We start from the raw sequence: 14,656 nt of genomic DNA on the forward strand, positions 1-14,656 counted from the left end.
CAAAAAATAATTGATGTCATAAAGTTAATATAAAATTTAGTAATATATCATTTAAAAAAGAAATTGCAGTTCCAATGAATTAAAATTTTCAAATATTGTCTTAATCTTGTATTTTTTTACCGTGAAGAGTACTCAAGTTAACATATTGATATAAACTCCATTCATTAAATCCTTTTTGGCAATATAAATATATAATGACAATTTAAATATACTTAAATAATGTTAAATTTTTCCCGCACATTTCCATTGCTCTCAAATACATTGCGCGTATCTTTCTGTTTTGAATTGTTTAACAACAATAGCAAAACCAAAACAAAATCTGACAGCTGATAAGATTAGCCGCTGTTCGGTAATTAAAAGATAAAGAAGAAGCGAAACTGAATATATTTTATGGAACTCATCTATATAATTCAAATGCACATCATCAAAATGTTGCTATTATGCAATAAAAACTCTTTTAAGATGCATCCACAAAAAAGCGAACGAACGAACTTTTACGATTACCTCCGAATGTTCTTTTTTTCGCTTTGGTGTGAATGCACCTTTAAGTAGACATTAATCATCAGTTAGCTTCTTTTAATATAAAAAAGATTAAATTGTTTCAGTTGATGGTAAAAATTATATTTGGTTTTGAATAAAAATTGTTCGCTTAAGAGGGATATCAATTCTACACTCTGTTTGCGGAAAATGTTTGCCATGTTAAAGATTTTAATACAAGGAGCTATTCTAAGTAAGTATTTCCATTACGTCGCATATCTTAGTTCTCGAGATAGCGGGCTTTGAATTACATATTTTTATATAGAATCACCAATAACAACTAGAAGTAATTTATATAATCAATTTAAAAATTTCATCTAAAAGTTGTTGCTAAATGTAAAACTCACTGCTCTATACTCCAATATATCATAAATTAAAATTTGTTAACATATGGAATAGTAGAAGAGGTTATTTAATATAGTGAAATTTAAAAACAGGTCACATCTTTAAGTTGATGCTTCAATCATAACAGGTATATTCTACGAGATACTCGTAGTAAAACTCAAGTAAAACACAAGTAAACTACAAAATGAGAGCGTAAAACAAATAAAATGCCAAATTACGCTCTTTATACAGATTTTCAGCTTTGTGTAAAATCTGGTGAGAACACCAGTGCCGTGCAAATAAACAAGGCAAAAATTTGAATTCAAACAAAAACAGTTGATTCACACATGTACACAAATTTTATTTGAAATAAAATGTACGAGTTAAGTACGAGTTTTCAATTTTCGACAGGAATGTTACGCTCTCTCAGATGCTCTCACTTAATCGAAAATTTGCTGGTGCAACGCACTTATGTATACGCAGTGTTACTGGAACAGATCTATTATATAACTTGTTATAGCAATGTCATCAAACTTAAAATAACGCTAGGGTTATTGAATTAAACCGCGGGACTACACTTGAATTTATTACTGTTTTTGTTAATCGTCACACATATAACCAATGTAAAAATTTCATGACTTGTTTCCGATAAATGCCGCATCAATTATGTTAATGAAATTGAAACAGTTTGTAACTATAAATCTTAGATCAAGATCTAAGAAATTCACATGAATCGATGAAAAGTAATTTAAAATAATTTACGACCATAACACAAAATTCATTGCCAAATAAAAACGTCTGATAGCTTAATTGAACATAAAGACGACTTAATTGATATTGTCCAGATATATAATATATTTACATTTTCCATTATCAAACCTCATTATTATATTTATGTATTAATTTTGTTGCAAAATGGTATTACTTGCTGTACATATATGTGGTAATTGCATTATTATGATTTTTCTGTTACTGTGAAGTACTCAATAATTCCCAATCATCGTTAATGCTTTGTTTTAATTACATGGTTATTATGCACTTTTAATATAAAAAACATATAACATAAATTCAGATTAATAAATAATTTCTATACATAATAAAAGAAAAATTTTAACGGGCGATATTTATTTTTGTATGGTCTGCCTATATAATCATACATTTACTTCAGCCTTCACTCACACAAAACACACTCACACATGAAAGCTGCTGCTTTATTGCGCGCCAAAACATACTTTGAGAACCTTTGTTTTGTGTCAGCAGCTGAAAATTGGGTTAATATTTTTTTTATTTATTTTATTTATTGGAGCATTGTATTTAAAAATTTATTTTGCTGAGATATCCAATAAAAATTAAAGAAGTCAAAAATGGTAATTAAAGAGTTATTTAGTTCAAATGTTAGTGTTAAGTGGATAGGAAGTCAAGCATTACATTTTGAAGCAACGAATTTGAAAAATAAAAACGTTTCTTATTACACCAAATGCATTATTGGAGCACTAACTTTAAGTGTGGGCGATTTCGTACTCGTGTCTAATGCAGATGCAGCTGAACCGGATACTGTTGAAGGTTGTGATATAGCAAAAATAATTTGCCTGTATGAATTACATGAGGACATGTGCAAAAAGGATCCTTACCGTGCATGTGTACAGTGGTATTCACGTCCTCAATGTATTCCTCATAAAGAATTTGACACTGATAATATAAATATAGACTTTAATTGTGAAGTTATAGAAGAACATCGACCTTACGACGCTGATATTTCTTTGGAGACAATTTTTCGTAAGTGCCTTGTCGTAATTGGCGAAGTCGAAGATACTGCGTCCAAAATTTTAAATAATCTCAACTCATCACGTAGTACATGTCCAATGTTTGTTTGTCGATATAAATTTATTAAAGTAAAACAATATTATCGGTTAGTTCCGCTACAGTACAGTGAAGAACCATTAGATATTGAAAGGAATACCGTCAGGAAAACGCGTCGCAATAGTTGTTTTACAGAATCTACAACCAAAGTTCAAATAAATAATGACAACAGTAGAAGAGTGCGGTCAGCACATAAAGAAAAATCTCGAAATACCGATAATATTAAACGCAGACGGGCTTCTATGTGCGCGTCAAGTGCACTAGAATTTGTCGATATTAGTCAATTTTCTACTGAAAATAAAGTTTCGCCAATAAAAATAATTGGCGGACGAAGTGTGGTAAAACTTTCTGCTAAAAAGAAAAAGGAAGAGGTGAATGCTAATTATCTCATCACATCTCCGCTAACTGAGAAGAATCACAAAGTTCCAATACATAACTCTAGAGCTTCAGCAGCTAGACGCAATTTAAATTTAAGCCTAGAAAAAGAAGGAAATGTAACAGCAGATTCTGATTGTCTAAATTATTCCATTGTTAAGCCGGTTGAAGATGAACCATCATGCAACAATGAAATTAAAATTAAATTACGAATTTCAGAAACGTAAGTAAAATATTTATAAGAAGCATAAACATTTTTAAAAAATTATTAACCATAATTGATTTAAATTGAAATTATTTTAGGCGGCGCTCTAACAAGTTTAAATCTATTGATGAAGATCCTTTAGCATTAGCAGATAGTGCTTCACATGAAGACACGCAGAGCAGTCGTAAACGCTTAGGTATTATTGATAATTCTACACCGAATATATATAAAACGCCATCAAAGAAATCAAAAGATACTGATATAAACTCTGAGATGACACCGCGGGTCACTGCTACGCGAAGAAAAAGCATTTTAAAATCAGCAACAAGTCGTCCAGGTAGGAATATAATAATTTAATATAATATTAAAATTTCTAATTTCATATTTTATTTATATATCTTAGCTGATGGAACACCAAAACGCAGTATACAGCTATCGAATATTGTGGAACGTAGAATTTTTAATGATAATGATATAGTTAGCACACCAAAACGATCGCGCAATACTAAAAATGATAATGTCGATGTCGAAACTCCAAAAACACCAAAACGTAGCTCTCGTAAATCCGACATGTATGAAGAAAAAACTCCAAGCAAACGATCTTCTATGACAGCGACACAAAAATTAAAGCTTTTACGTTCTGGAGAACTAAGTCCCACCATTGAAAAACGCATAACGTTCTCATCAAAACAAAACAAAAATGATTTGCAGCTAGCACGAGAACAGCTACACGTATCTGTAGTACCAAAGAGTCTACCATGCCGTGAAAAAGAATTTGAAAATATTTATACTTTTTTAAGAGGAAAAATAGAAGATCAATGTGGTGGCTGTATGTATGTATCTGGTGTGCCTGGAACTGGAAAAACAGCAACAACAACTGGTGTTATACGTACACTGCAACGCGAAGCAACTGAAGAAAATTTACCACCATTTGATTATATAGAAATTAATGGTATGCGTCTAACAGAACCAAGACAAGCATATGTACAAATCTATAAACAATTGACTGGTAAAACTGTTTCTTGGGAACATGCACATACATTACTTGAAAAACGATTCACAACATCAGCGCCAAGACGTGTTACCACAGTATTGCTTGTAGATGAACTTGATATACTTTGCAACCGACGGCAAGATGTCGTATATAATTTACTCGACTGGCCAACAAAATCACAGGCACGTTTAGTAGTCGTAACAATAGCCAACACAATGGACTTACCTGAAAGATTATTAATGGGTATGTAATGTAGTGATGATAAATCAAATTTGTTTTCAAATATATGTTTAATTTTTTCAAAATTAGGTAAAGTAACATCGCGATTGGGACTTACGCGTCTTACTTTTCAACCATATACACACAAACAGCTACAAGAAATTGTTACGGAACGTTTAAGTGGTTCGGATGCTTTCAAAAGTGATGCCGTACAACTTGTTGCGCGGTAAGCTTTAATTGAATTTCATACATTTAAATCTATAACTACCTTGAAAAAGAATGTCAATTGAATAATTTAGATGATTAAAAAAAAATTAGATCGAAATATCTAGTCCACGTCCCGAAATCATTGGTCTTCTAAGACGATTTAGTGTCGCTCAGTAAGCCAGTAGCCAGAGTTTAAGGTTGAAAAGGTGAAAATAAAAATATTAATCTAAATTTTGTTTTTTTTTATAAGCGGTTGATCAAATCATTCTGATCAATAGTAATATTTCAACTGTCCTTGAAGTAATTCTATAAATTTCAAGAAGAGCTTTTATATTTTATACTATAGTTGTTCAAAAACAGACGTTTGAAAACCGAAAAATAAGAATAGTTAAGATTGCTAAACACCTGTATGAAATAGTCGACATTAAGTCCTTGTTACTTGGGACTTATCATTCTGTATTGTAAAATGAACCACAATAAGCTTCTAAACACATTTTACAAAATATTTTAGAAACATATTTAAAAAGGAATATTGTCAGAAAGTCGTTCACGCCATTGTTAGCTTTAAGCTTGGACACTATCACTGATTTTTGATATTAGGCTAGATTAGACTAGTTGTAAGCCTTACATAGACCTATTGATCACTAGCAATACCAGATAGAGTTAAAACTCTTCACAGATTTTGTAATTAGCATCTAGAATTACATACTATAGTTATTGCTAAGAGTTATTAAGTTGACGATCGCAAGTACTTACGGAGCTCATATTATTAAAACGTAGTAAAAGTGGTTATATATTCTTCAAGACATGATTGTATATAAATGTTAAATTTAACAGATCTAACAAGAACAAGCACGTATACATGGGGCAGAAAATAGATATGTGATGATGGTGTCAGATTAAACGGGATTATTTAAGAGTAGGTTAGGCCTATAGGTTAAAGTTTCATGCTAAAGACATATTGGCTAAAGTCTTCCTATTCAAAATAACTTGAGATTTTATACATTAATAATATATATATTTCATATATTAATACTGATAATTTAATCTAAAAAAAATATTTAATTTTATTTACAAAATAAATTTTGGATCATTCTTAAATTTTGAATAAATTCTTTGGATCATTCGACCGTTTGAAAAATTATATTTGTAGAAAATATAATTAAAAACAAAATTCAATATAACTGTTCTCCATTAAATTCTATATATGTTATGCTGTTTACTATTTCAGTAAGGTTGCTGCAGTCTCCGGTGATGCACGACGTGCTTTAGACATTTGCCGTAGAGCTACCGAAATTGCTGATGCTTCTTTTGACGCCAACAATAAAACAAAATTATGTGTAAATATGGCACATGTACAACAGGCTTTAGGTGAAATGATAGCCAGCGCTAAAGTACAGTCCATAAAGAACTGTTCACGTCTCGAGCAACTTTTCCTACAAGCCGTCGTTGCAGAAATAACACGCACTGGTGTAGATGAAACTAATTTTATGAGTGTCTACCTACAGATTGAAACAATAGCTGCATTTATGGGAGTAACTGTACCTACACCAGGTTCGTTGCATATAAATTCTTTTTGAATTCAGATTAAAAATAAATATTTATTAATTACTTAAAGGTCGTGCATTGCGTATCTGCTCAAAATTGGGCTCAGAACGACTAATCATTTGTGAACATTCGCGCAATGACATTTTTCAGAAGATTCTGCTGAACGTGAGTATGGATGATATACATTATGCGCTGCGAGTAAATACTGAATCATAGTACAAAATACAAGAATAATAATAAAATAACAGAATTTTAACGTCAACGTTAAAACATTTATTTAAATAATTTAAAGTACAAATTTGTTAAGGCAAAAATAAAATAAAACACGAAAACATTATAAACTTCGTAAAAAAATTTTGGTGCAAATACTGAATATATAAAAAGATGATAACGAAATATCATCATTAAACCTAAATATGCTGCAACAGGCATTATAGTTGATATTGTATACAAGGATATGACATATTGCAATTGTTTCTCATTCACGATCACCAACGCACTATTTGTGACTTGTTCTTTCTCTTCACGGCGCGGCATTTGTTTGGCTTGTATACTAAAAGTGTGTAGAATTAAATAGAGAAAGGCAACTATATATGCACAGTAAGTATTAAGCGTCACGAATGTGCCCACAATAATAGGATTGTAACTGGTTTGACCAATATAACCTGGATTAAGGTCAATTGTTGCTAAACTATTTGAATTACCCTGCAAAATAAAAATATATTGTTAATAAGTTTATACAAAAATTAAAAAAAAAAAAAACAAAAATAAGAATTAAATTACAAAATCGTCATAATTTATAAATGTGGTACGTGTTATTTAAATTATATCATATTCAAATTTTTTAGTCAACATGAACATATAAATTAACATCAAAAACAAACTTCGAATCGTCTGATCTATTCGGTTTTACATCCTATAGTTCAAATAATAAAATATTTATATTTTTAATTTTATGAATTTATAATTCGAATATTTAATTTGGAAACAAAAATATGTTTCGAATCATCTGAACTATCCAGTTTTGCATCAAATACTTTTAATATTAATATATTAAGATTGTTATTTTTTATAAATTATAAATTAATTGATTTTAGTTTTTATAGACATCTTAATTATATTATTATATATACATTAATTATACTTTTTCTTTTTTTTTTGTTATGTGCTGTATTGAAACTACATCTCATTTATTAATCAAATAAAAATGTGGTATATTAAGACAGTTAAACTAGCTTTGGATTTGATAAGGATATATATACATTATATAAGTATATATGTCATTCAACTGCCTATGCAACTGAAGTATATTCGTATAGATATTAAATTCGCTTACCTGATAAAAGTAGAACATTTTAGCAACAAATATTGTTAAAACTGTTTTATAAGCCAGCACATGTAACTGATTATCTCGCCAAAACCTTTGGTTATGTAAGTTATCACACAGAGAATATGTCACTTGCAATACAAATACCAGTGCCGGTACTAAAATAACATTGTGGGGTTTATGCAATAAGGCGGAGACCAGTAGAAAGCAACTAAAATTTGCATTTAATATTTTAATAAGATTTGGCTTTCTTGCATATCCATAAGTTTTTTTCCCGAAAATAATTTTAGCATATGGAATTATTGCTAAAATAACTATGCTTATCCAAAATAACATCAAAATTACATATTTGCTATGGTAATAAATGATAAAATTGTTAAGAATTATTATTATAAATTAATAATACATGAAATGGTACTCACTTATGATCCTCCGATTGAACTAAGTTCACAGTTCCACTGGCACCACGAAAACAGTAAATACACATTGTAGCGAAAAAGCAAGGAACGATTTCTAATGGTCCATTCACATTTTTAAGTTGCATTAATAGCATTACCAGTCCTAAGCAAATAATACTAATTTTAGATTATATTACTCATAAAAGATATAAACTATTTTAACGCACCAATAATAAAAAATAAAGTTAAAGCGGCTTTATTATCATGTTCATTTAAAATATCACCTAAATCTATTAAGTCTTTCCATCTGTCGCCTGTTTGATTAAGCTTTCTCATCAACGTTACCACTATAAGCATTTTTATATCGGAACGCATTTTCCAAATAGTTTTATGTATATTTTTAAAAAGAAAATATTCCTGGCCAATATTACTTTCAATTGTAGCTTTTCTAAATTTGTTCATAAAAAGTAATATAAGTGCGGTAGCTCCTAAATAATACCAAGTTTGATGTTCCTCCTCAATGAAAGATGATGAAGCTAATGAACATGTATGGAATATAAAACAAGCCAATAGTGGTATTGGAATGGACAACGCCATCTGCATAGATTTATGCATCGGTAAAATAATTTTAAATATCATTTTTACTATGTTTATACCAAAATATATGGCTATAGACATTGACAGCGTAATGAAGCCGGCATTTAATATATGACTTGTTTTTATTATAGCTTTGTAATAACAAATTAAATAAATAAATATAGCAACACAAAGTGAAAGCATCAAACGTTTATATTTCGGAAAGTTTTCCAATTCATAATTTGATTCTGTGAAAAGTGCAAAAATTAATATATACCCAGTGGTCTATATAAAAAAAGAGTATAATTAGTTTTAAATAAAACATATTATTTTGTTATTTACTTACCATGGTAGTTAATGTGAGACCAATTGCTATAAAGTCGTAATGAAATCGAACACGAGACTCTGAAAGTAATGTCGATATAGTTCGGGACGAACGAACATAATTGAGTTTCGCTTGCTCAAAATCGAAGCTGCTTTGTTCCTTTTTATTACGCAACTTAGATAAAAAGTCAAAATGGGCAGACTTTGCTTTTAAAAACCAACTTAAATATTCTGAGATAGACAAAGTTTTGTTTAACATGGCAAATTAATATTAAAATAACAATTTCCAAACCTGTATCTTGTTGCCCATATCGTCGTTTCGTCAATTGTAAAAGTTGCTTTGTATTATAATAAAGAGCATAGAGTTGATCTTCATATGTTAAGTCTTGCAACATCTCTAAAATTAAGCATCCAACTGAATGTTTTGGTATATCAATGGATAAAAGCACCGCCAGAGTTGGAACAATATCAATTTGTTTATATTTAACATTATTGCTAAATATTTAAGAATGATTTTAAATATCAACAAAAATATTGCTTGTTTTACTTACATGAGATTCTTTGCGGTACAATTCTTTTTAAAAACACTTAGTGGTACAAAACGTTCCTCTGTTGTACTGCCGCCATGGCCACCACCATTTCGCATTCCATGATCTGCTGTTATCAATACCAACTGATTATGAAAGTTCTAGCATAACGAAGAATACATACAATTAATATTTAAGATTAATAGATAAAGATGGACATATATATAAAAAATTATTAGTAATATGTTTACGATTATCAATTCAATATATTAGAATTATATATTATTATCACTCAAATTAATTTAACTTGTGTTATGAAATTACCTGACCGTTGTAAATTTTCTGCACAACTTTATCCATTTCATTTAATTTCTGAAATATTCGTGAACTAGTAGAACCTTCAACATGGCCAATATGATCTAAACCTAAATAATGTAATATAAGCATATTCCAATCATACAGAGTCAGTTCTTTCATTAAATATTGTGTGACATTTTTGTCGCCCTATTATTTAATACAAAACGCTTTAACCAGCGATTAAAAAATTTTATATAAATTTAACAAACCTCATAAAAGTCGTTTACATAAAAGGAATCTACATTCGCTTGTTGTCGATAAAATTTATTAGGGAATAAATTCGTCCATGTGCGATCTCCAACAAAGGATATGTTAGCTCCATTTTTGACCAATTGGTGTATTAATGAATCATCCAATTGTTCAGTTTCGCCAAGATTCAATATTATATCAATAAATGTCGATAGAGTTCCCGTTGTAAGGCTCTTTAAACGAGGCATTGTTACTGTTGGAATATCAACTTCTATTGAAAAATGCATACAAGCATTTTCATAAGTAAACGGCATATTTGTCTTATTTAAAAAATTCCAACGTAGTGCATCTACAACCATTAATATTGTCTGAGGATACTTTTTTGCCGGCTGTACTAATCTGCGTTTATACTTTATTTGTTTATTAAATTAGTAATTAAATTAAATTTATTACCTTATTCCATTTAAACTAACAGGTCTTTCATAGGATAAATCATCATTTTTGCTAATAATCTCTACGGTTTCATATGCAACCGGAAAAAAGCCAACAAAGAAAAGACCAGTTCCAAGAAGAAAACATGTTAACGTCAAAAATAAAAAGCTTTCTTGACTTATTTTAGTCATTGCCTTATATTATTTAGCACTTTTGCAGTTGTCATTAATTATTCAAACATTTTAAAGAATTGTTATAATAAATTCTCGTACCCTTATCTGTTTTGAATTTCATAGTGACATATAGCGTCAGAGAACAATGTATGCGAAAATTTTAGCAAAAATTCATATAAAAACAGCGAAATGTTCAAGTTGTGGAAATGGGAAATGTATGCTTCATCAAGTTTTGAATTTGCAGATTTGAAAAAAGAGTTTTAAGGACGTGTGCGAATTAGGTTAAGTTGCGTTCTAAATGAAGGAAATTCTAATTTGTGCCGATAATGTAGTGATGTGTCGATACGTGTTAATAAATGGCTAAATGTGTGCAGTGCAAAAAATCCCAAAAAATCTCCCATTTGGTTTAGCATCAACTTAGCCTAACTCGCACACGTCCTAATACTATGTTAAGACAGCCAAATTTCCTTAATTTCGTAAAAATAATTAAGTTAATTAAGTTAATTTCGAAACTGTTTATACTGCCGCAAATTAAGAATATCATATGTTTTTTGTTTACAAATCGAATGTTAAAAATTACAAGCTTCAAACACTATTTTTAGCCGTGTGCGAGTTTGAGTAAATTGAGGTAAAGTAAATTACAATTTCCTAGGATTTTTCGCATTGCACTTATATAAATATTTATTTATTGCACTGATTTAATTTTTTTGGTTAAAAGTTTTCAAATTTATTTATTTATTTATTAAACATCTTGTAAAATTTTCACAACGGTAAGACTTAATTTACCTAATTTTTATCTAAGTTACCTTACTCGAAATTTCCCTCAATTTACCATCAATTTACTCGAACTTGCTGACAGCCTTAACTTATATAGATCGATTTATGTCTCATCTATTAATCTTTGCTAATATTTATTCATGCTGATGAGAAGAAGGGAAAAAGAATATGTGAAAAAATTGTAAATAAAGGAGCAAAAACAGATGACCGGCATGAGGAAGTTATTTACACAAAGTATATTCACCGTTCGATGTGGTGTCAGTTTAAATACTTTTAACAATAATATAAGAAACAATTTTCAACATGGATTAAAGCTTAAGCGACGCTGCTTTTGTACGCAAACTGAAAAAGACACAAAACCACACTGCAATGTGGGAACCATTGGTCATGTCGATCATGGTAAAACCACTTTGACAGCAGCTATTACAAAGGTATTAGCGCAAAAAGGTTTAGCAAATTTTGTTGCCTATGATCAAATTGATCGTGCGCCGGAGGAAAAAGCAAGAGGTAACTTCACTAAACAGTGATATTCTTGAGGTTATAATATGAGTTTTTCATTTCAGGAATTACAATAAATGCATGCCATATCGGTTATAACACTTTAAAGCGTTCCTATGCACATACTGACTGCCCTGGACATGCAGATTATATTAAGGTAAAACGCTACTAAGCAGTGAGTATGAACAATGTTATATAATCTGAAAATATTGACACCAAGTGTTCACGCTTTTGGTTAGTGAACCCTTAAATCTTCTTAACAATATTAATTTAGTTCAATAAAAATCAAAATAAAGTTATAGTGCATTAAGACAATATATAATCGTTATGCTTTTTTATAGAACATGATATCTGGAGCTTCACAAATGGATGGCACAATATTGGTTGTTGCAGCAACTGATGGTCAAATGCCTCAAACTCGTGAACATTTATTACTCGCAAAACAGGTTGGCATAGAAAAAATTGTGGTATTTATAAATAAAGCAGATCTAGTAGATAATGAAGTCTTGGAGTTAGTAGAATTAGAAGTGCGTGAACTGCTGACAGATTTTGGCTTTGATGGAATTGCCACACCAGTTGTTTATGGTTCTGCACTATTGGCGATGAATAATGACACTTCTGCATACGGTGTACCTGCAATTGAACAATTATTGGAACATATAGACAATTATATACCAACGCCAACACGTGATATCACTTCACCCTTCATACTTCCTATCGATAACGCATTCACAATGCCCGGTAGAGGTACAGTTGTTGTGGGTACAATTAAACGTGGTACAATGGCAAAAAATGCTGAAGCCGATTTACTTGGATTCAATCAAAATATCAAGACTTCAATTGGGGATTTACAAATTTTTCGCAAAAGTGTACCGCAAGTAACTAAATAGATAAAATATTTAAAAAAATTTGACCAGTAATGGAATGCATGTTTTCATAGGGTATTGCAGGAGAGAATGTTGGTGCATTACTTCGTGGAGTCAAAATATCAAATGTAGAACGAGGAATGCTTCTCTGCGCTACAGGAACTGAAGATATATCAAATCATTACGACGCATCTATGTATTTATTATCCAGAGCTGAAGGTGGTAGATTTAGACCTATGCTTTCGAAATATATACAACAATTGTTCAGTACTACGTGGAATGTACCAGCTCGAATCGATTTAAGTAAGTTAATCACTTAAAATAGTATATATAATATTATTTATTGATGTATATTTATAAAAAAAAAAAAAATAGTACCTCCAAATGAAATGTTGATGCCTGGCGAACACGGGAAAGTTAGCATAACATTGCATAAAAAAATGGTCATGACTCCAGGTCAAGCGTTTACAATAAGAGAAAATGAAGCGACAGTAGCGACTGGAATAATCGTTAAACGAAAACCATCTATAAACCTACCAAGAAATAAGCTATCCAATGTTGTTATCGATTAATTTTTTGTTTGAATTGAATATTGCGAGCATTATAACTTAAGTAATTAATAAAACTTTGAAATTGAAGAATGAATCTTTAACTTTAAAAATTTATATTAAATAATAGTTCTAAAAAAACACATATTGGTATCACAATATATAGCTGGTTATTGATATGCTATATCTATAACTAACTGAGTATGCCATCAGATTTTCTAAAGCAAAGTAAACATACTGTTGAAAACTATGTTTCATGGTTGAAGTTGTCTATTCTAAATTTATGATGCAACTATAACCTTAATCTACGACGATGTACAATACTTTTTATTGCCTTTATCCACGAACTTTACTGACATCGCATTTACATTTGTAGAGATACATTCTGTAGTAGCAATTCTTAAACATTTTGACTTGATTGTTATAATATTTCTTGGTTTACAAAATATACCTTGATGATGACATTAGAATATAGTTGAAATATCAGTTTATATAAAATATTTTAAAAAACAAATATAATTTTTTAAAAAGTGTATTATCTAACTAACGACCAGTTAGCAGGTTAAAAAACAAAATTATTATTGAAACAATTTGGTCACTAAAACAATAAATTAAAAAATATTAAATAATAAATAAATGTAAATAAACAATAAAAGATAAATATTAAAAACTTTGAATTGTTATTAAATTATAATTTTATTTCATATTAATAACTAACAATGCATATTCTGTTTTCTAAACAGTATTAATTTTTTAGCCGCTAAAGCTTTTGTATATAAATATTAACATATACATATGTATTTTTTAATTTCATTTATACAAATATTTAAAAATATTAGTATAATATCTCCTTTATAGTGCATAATTTATTTTTATTTCTTTATGTAAACAAAAAAATACTAAATTACTTTATTTTACTAATGGCATTTTGAATAGGAATATTTTTTAAATAAATTGGTGGAATGTATAATAACAAAAAATACTTAGGTACATATTTTCATATAGTATATCAAATATAGACAAAAATTATTTTTATCTATTCCTGTATTAAATACGCTGCAATCACTACATTTCAAATCAGATCATTTTATTTTTATCACACATATATTCTAATCGGACAAAAGTCCTTCATTTCATTGTATCGAAAATCTCTTAATTTTTATTTAAGGCAACCAATTTTTTGCTCATTCTTAAGTACATTTGGAAGAATCTTTATCTTTAATAATAATATAACAATTCTTTTCATTATTGCATGTAAAAATACTTTCAAAAGTTAGTACAAAATATTTCGGTTTAGGAACCGTTTCCTCATTTAAATAGTTTTAGGTACAATTTACTATTTGTTCACAAAAATATAATTTATACATACTTATATATATGTAAATATAATTGCAC

The 14,656-nt window shown here is 29.4% G+C and overlaps 3 protein-coding genes across 3 annotated transcripts; 2 read left to right on the forward strand and 1 right to left on the reverse strand.

The window, feature by feature from the left end:
• Positions 1 to 2,027: 2,027 nt before the first annotated feature.
• On the forward strand, positions 2,028 to 6,507 carry LOC119677854 (origin recognition complex subunit 1). Its single transcript, XM_038089410.1, has 6 exons — positions 2,028 to 3,319; positions 3,400 to 3,638; positions 3,705 to 4,538; positions 4,605 to 4,740; positions 5,953 to 6,275; positions 6,340 to 6,507. The coding sequence occupies exons 1-6, from the start codon at positions 2,226 to 2,228 to the stop codon at positions 6,483 to 6,485; spliced, it is 2,772 nt and encodes a 923-aa protein (XP_037945338.1). The 5' UTR covers positions 2,028 to 2,225; the 3' UTR covers positions 6,486 to 6,507.
• A 35-nt stretch (positions 6,508 to 6,542) lies between these two features.
• Positions 6,543 to 10,737, reverse strand: LOC119677853 (GPI ethanolamine phosphate transferase 2). Its single transcript, XM_038089409.1, has 10 exons — positions 10,421 to 10,737; positions 9,988 to 10,366; positions 9,746 to 9,925; positions 9,446 to 9,582; positions 9,187 to 9,389; positions 8,917 to 9,125; positions 8,222 to 8,855; positions 8,019 to 8,157; positions 7,606 to 7,948; positions 6,543 to 6,974 (listed from the first exon to the last, which is right to left on the reverse strand). The coding sequence occupies exons 1-10, from the start codon at positions 10,588 to 10,590 to the stop codon at positions 6,543 to 6,545; spliced, it is 2,826 nt and encodes a 941-aa protein (XP_037945337.1). The 5' UTR covers positions 10,591 to 10,737.
• A 738-nt stretch (positions 10,738 to 11,475) lies between these two features.
• On the forward strand, positions 11,476 to 13,308 carry LOC119684808 (elongation factor Tu). The gene is made up of 5 exons (XM_038098934.1): positions 11,476 to 11,856; positions 11,913 to 12,004; positions 12,189 to 12,725; positions 12,788 to 13,016; positions 13,089 to 13,308. Exons 1-5 carry the CDS (start codon positions 11,553 to 11,555, stop codon positions 13,283 to 13,285), a joined length of 1,359 nt encoding a protein of 452 aa, XP_037954862.1. The 5' UTR covers positions 11,476 to 11,552; the 3' UTR covers positions 13,286 to 13,308.
• The last annotated feature ends 1,348 nt before the right edge of the window (positions 13,309 to 14,656 follow it).

The sequence above is a fragment of the Teleopsis dalmanni genome, chromosome 2, assembly GCF_002237135.1.
Source record: "Teleopsis dalmanni isolate 2A chromosome 2, ASM223713v2, whole genome shotgun sequence".
In the NCBI taxonomy this organism is placed as follows: Eukaryota; Metazoa; Arthropoda; class Insecta; order Diptera; family Diopsidae; genus Teleopsis; species Teleopsis dalmanni.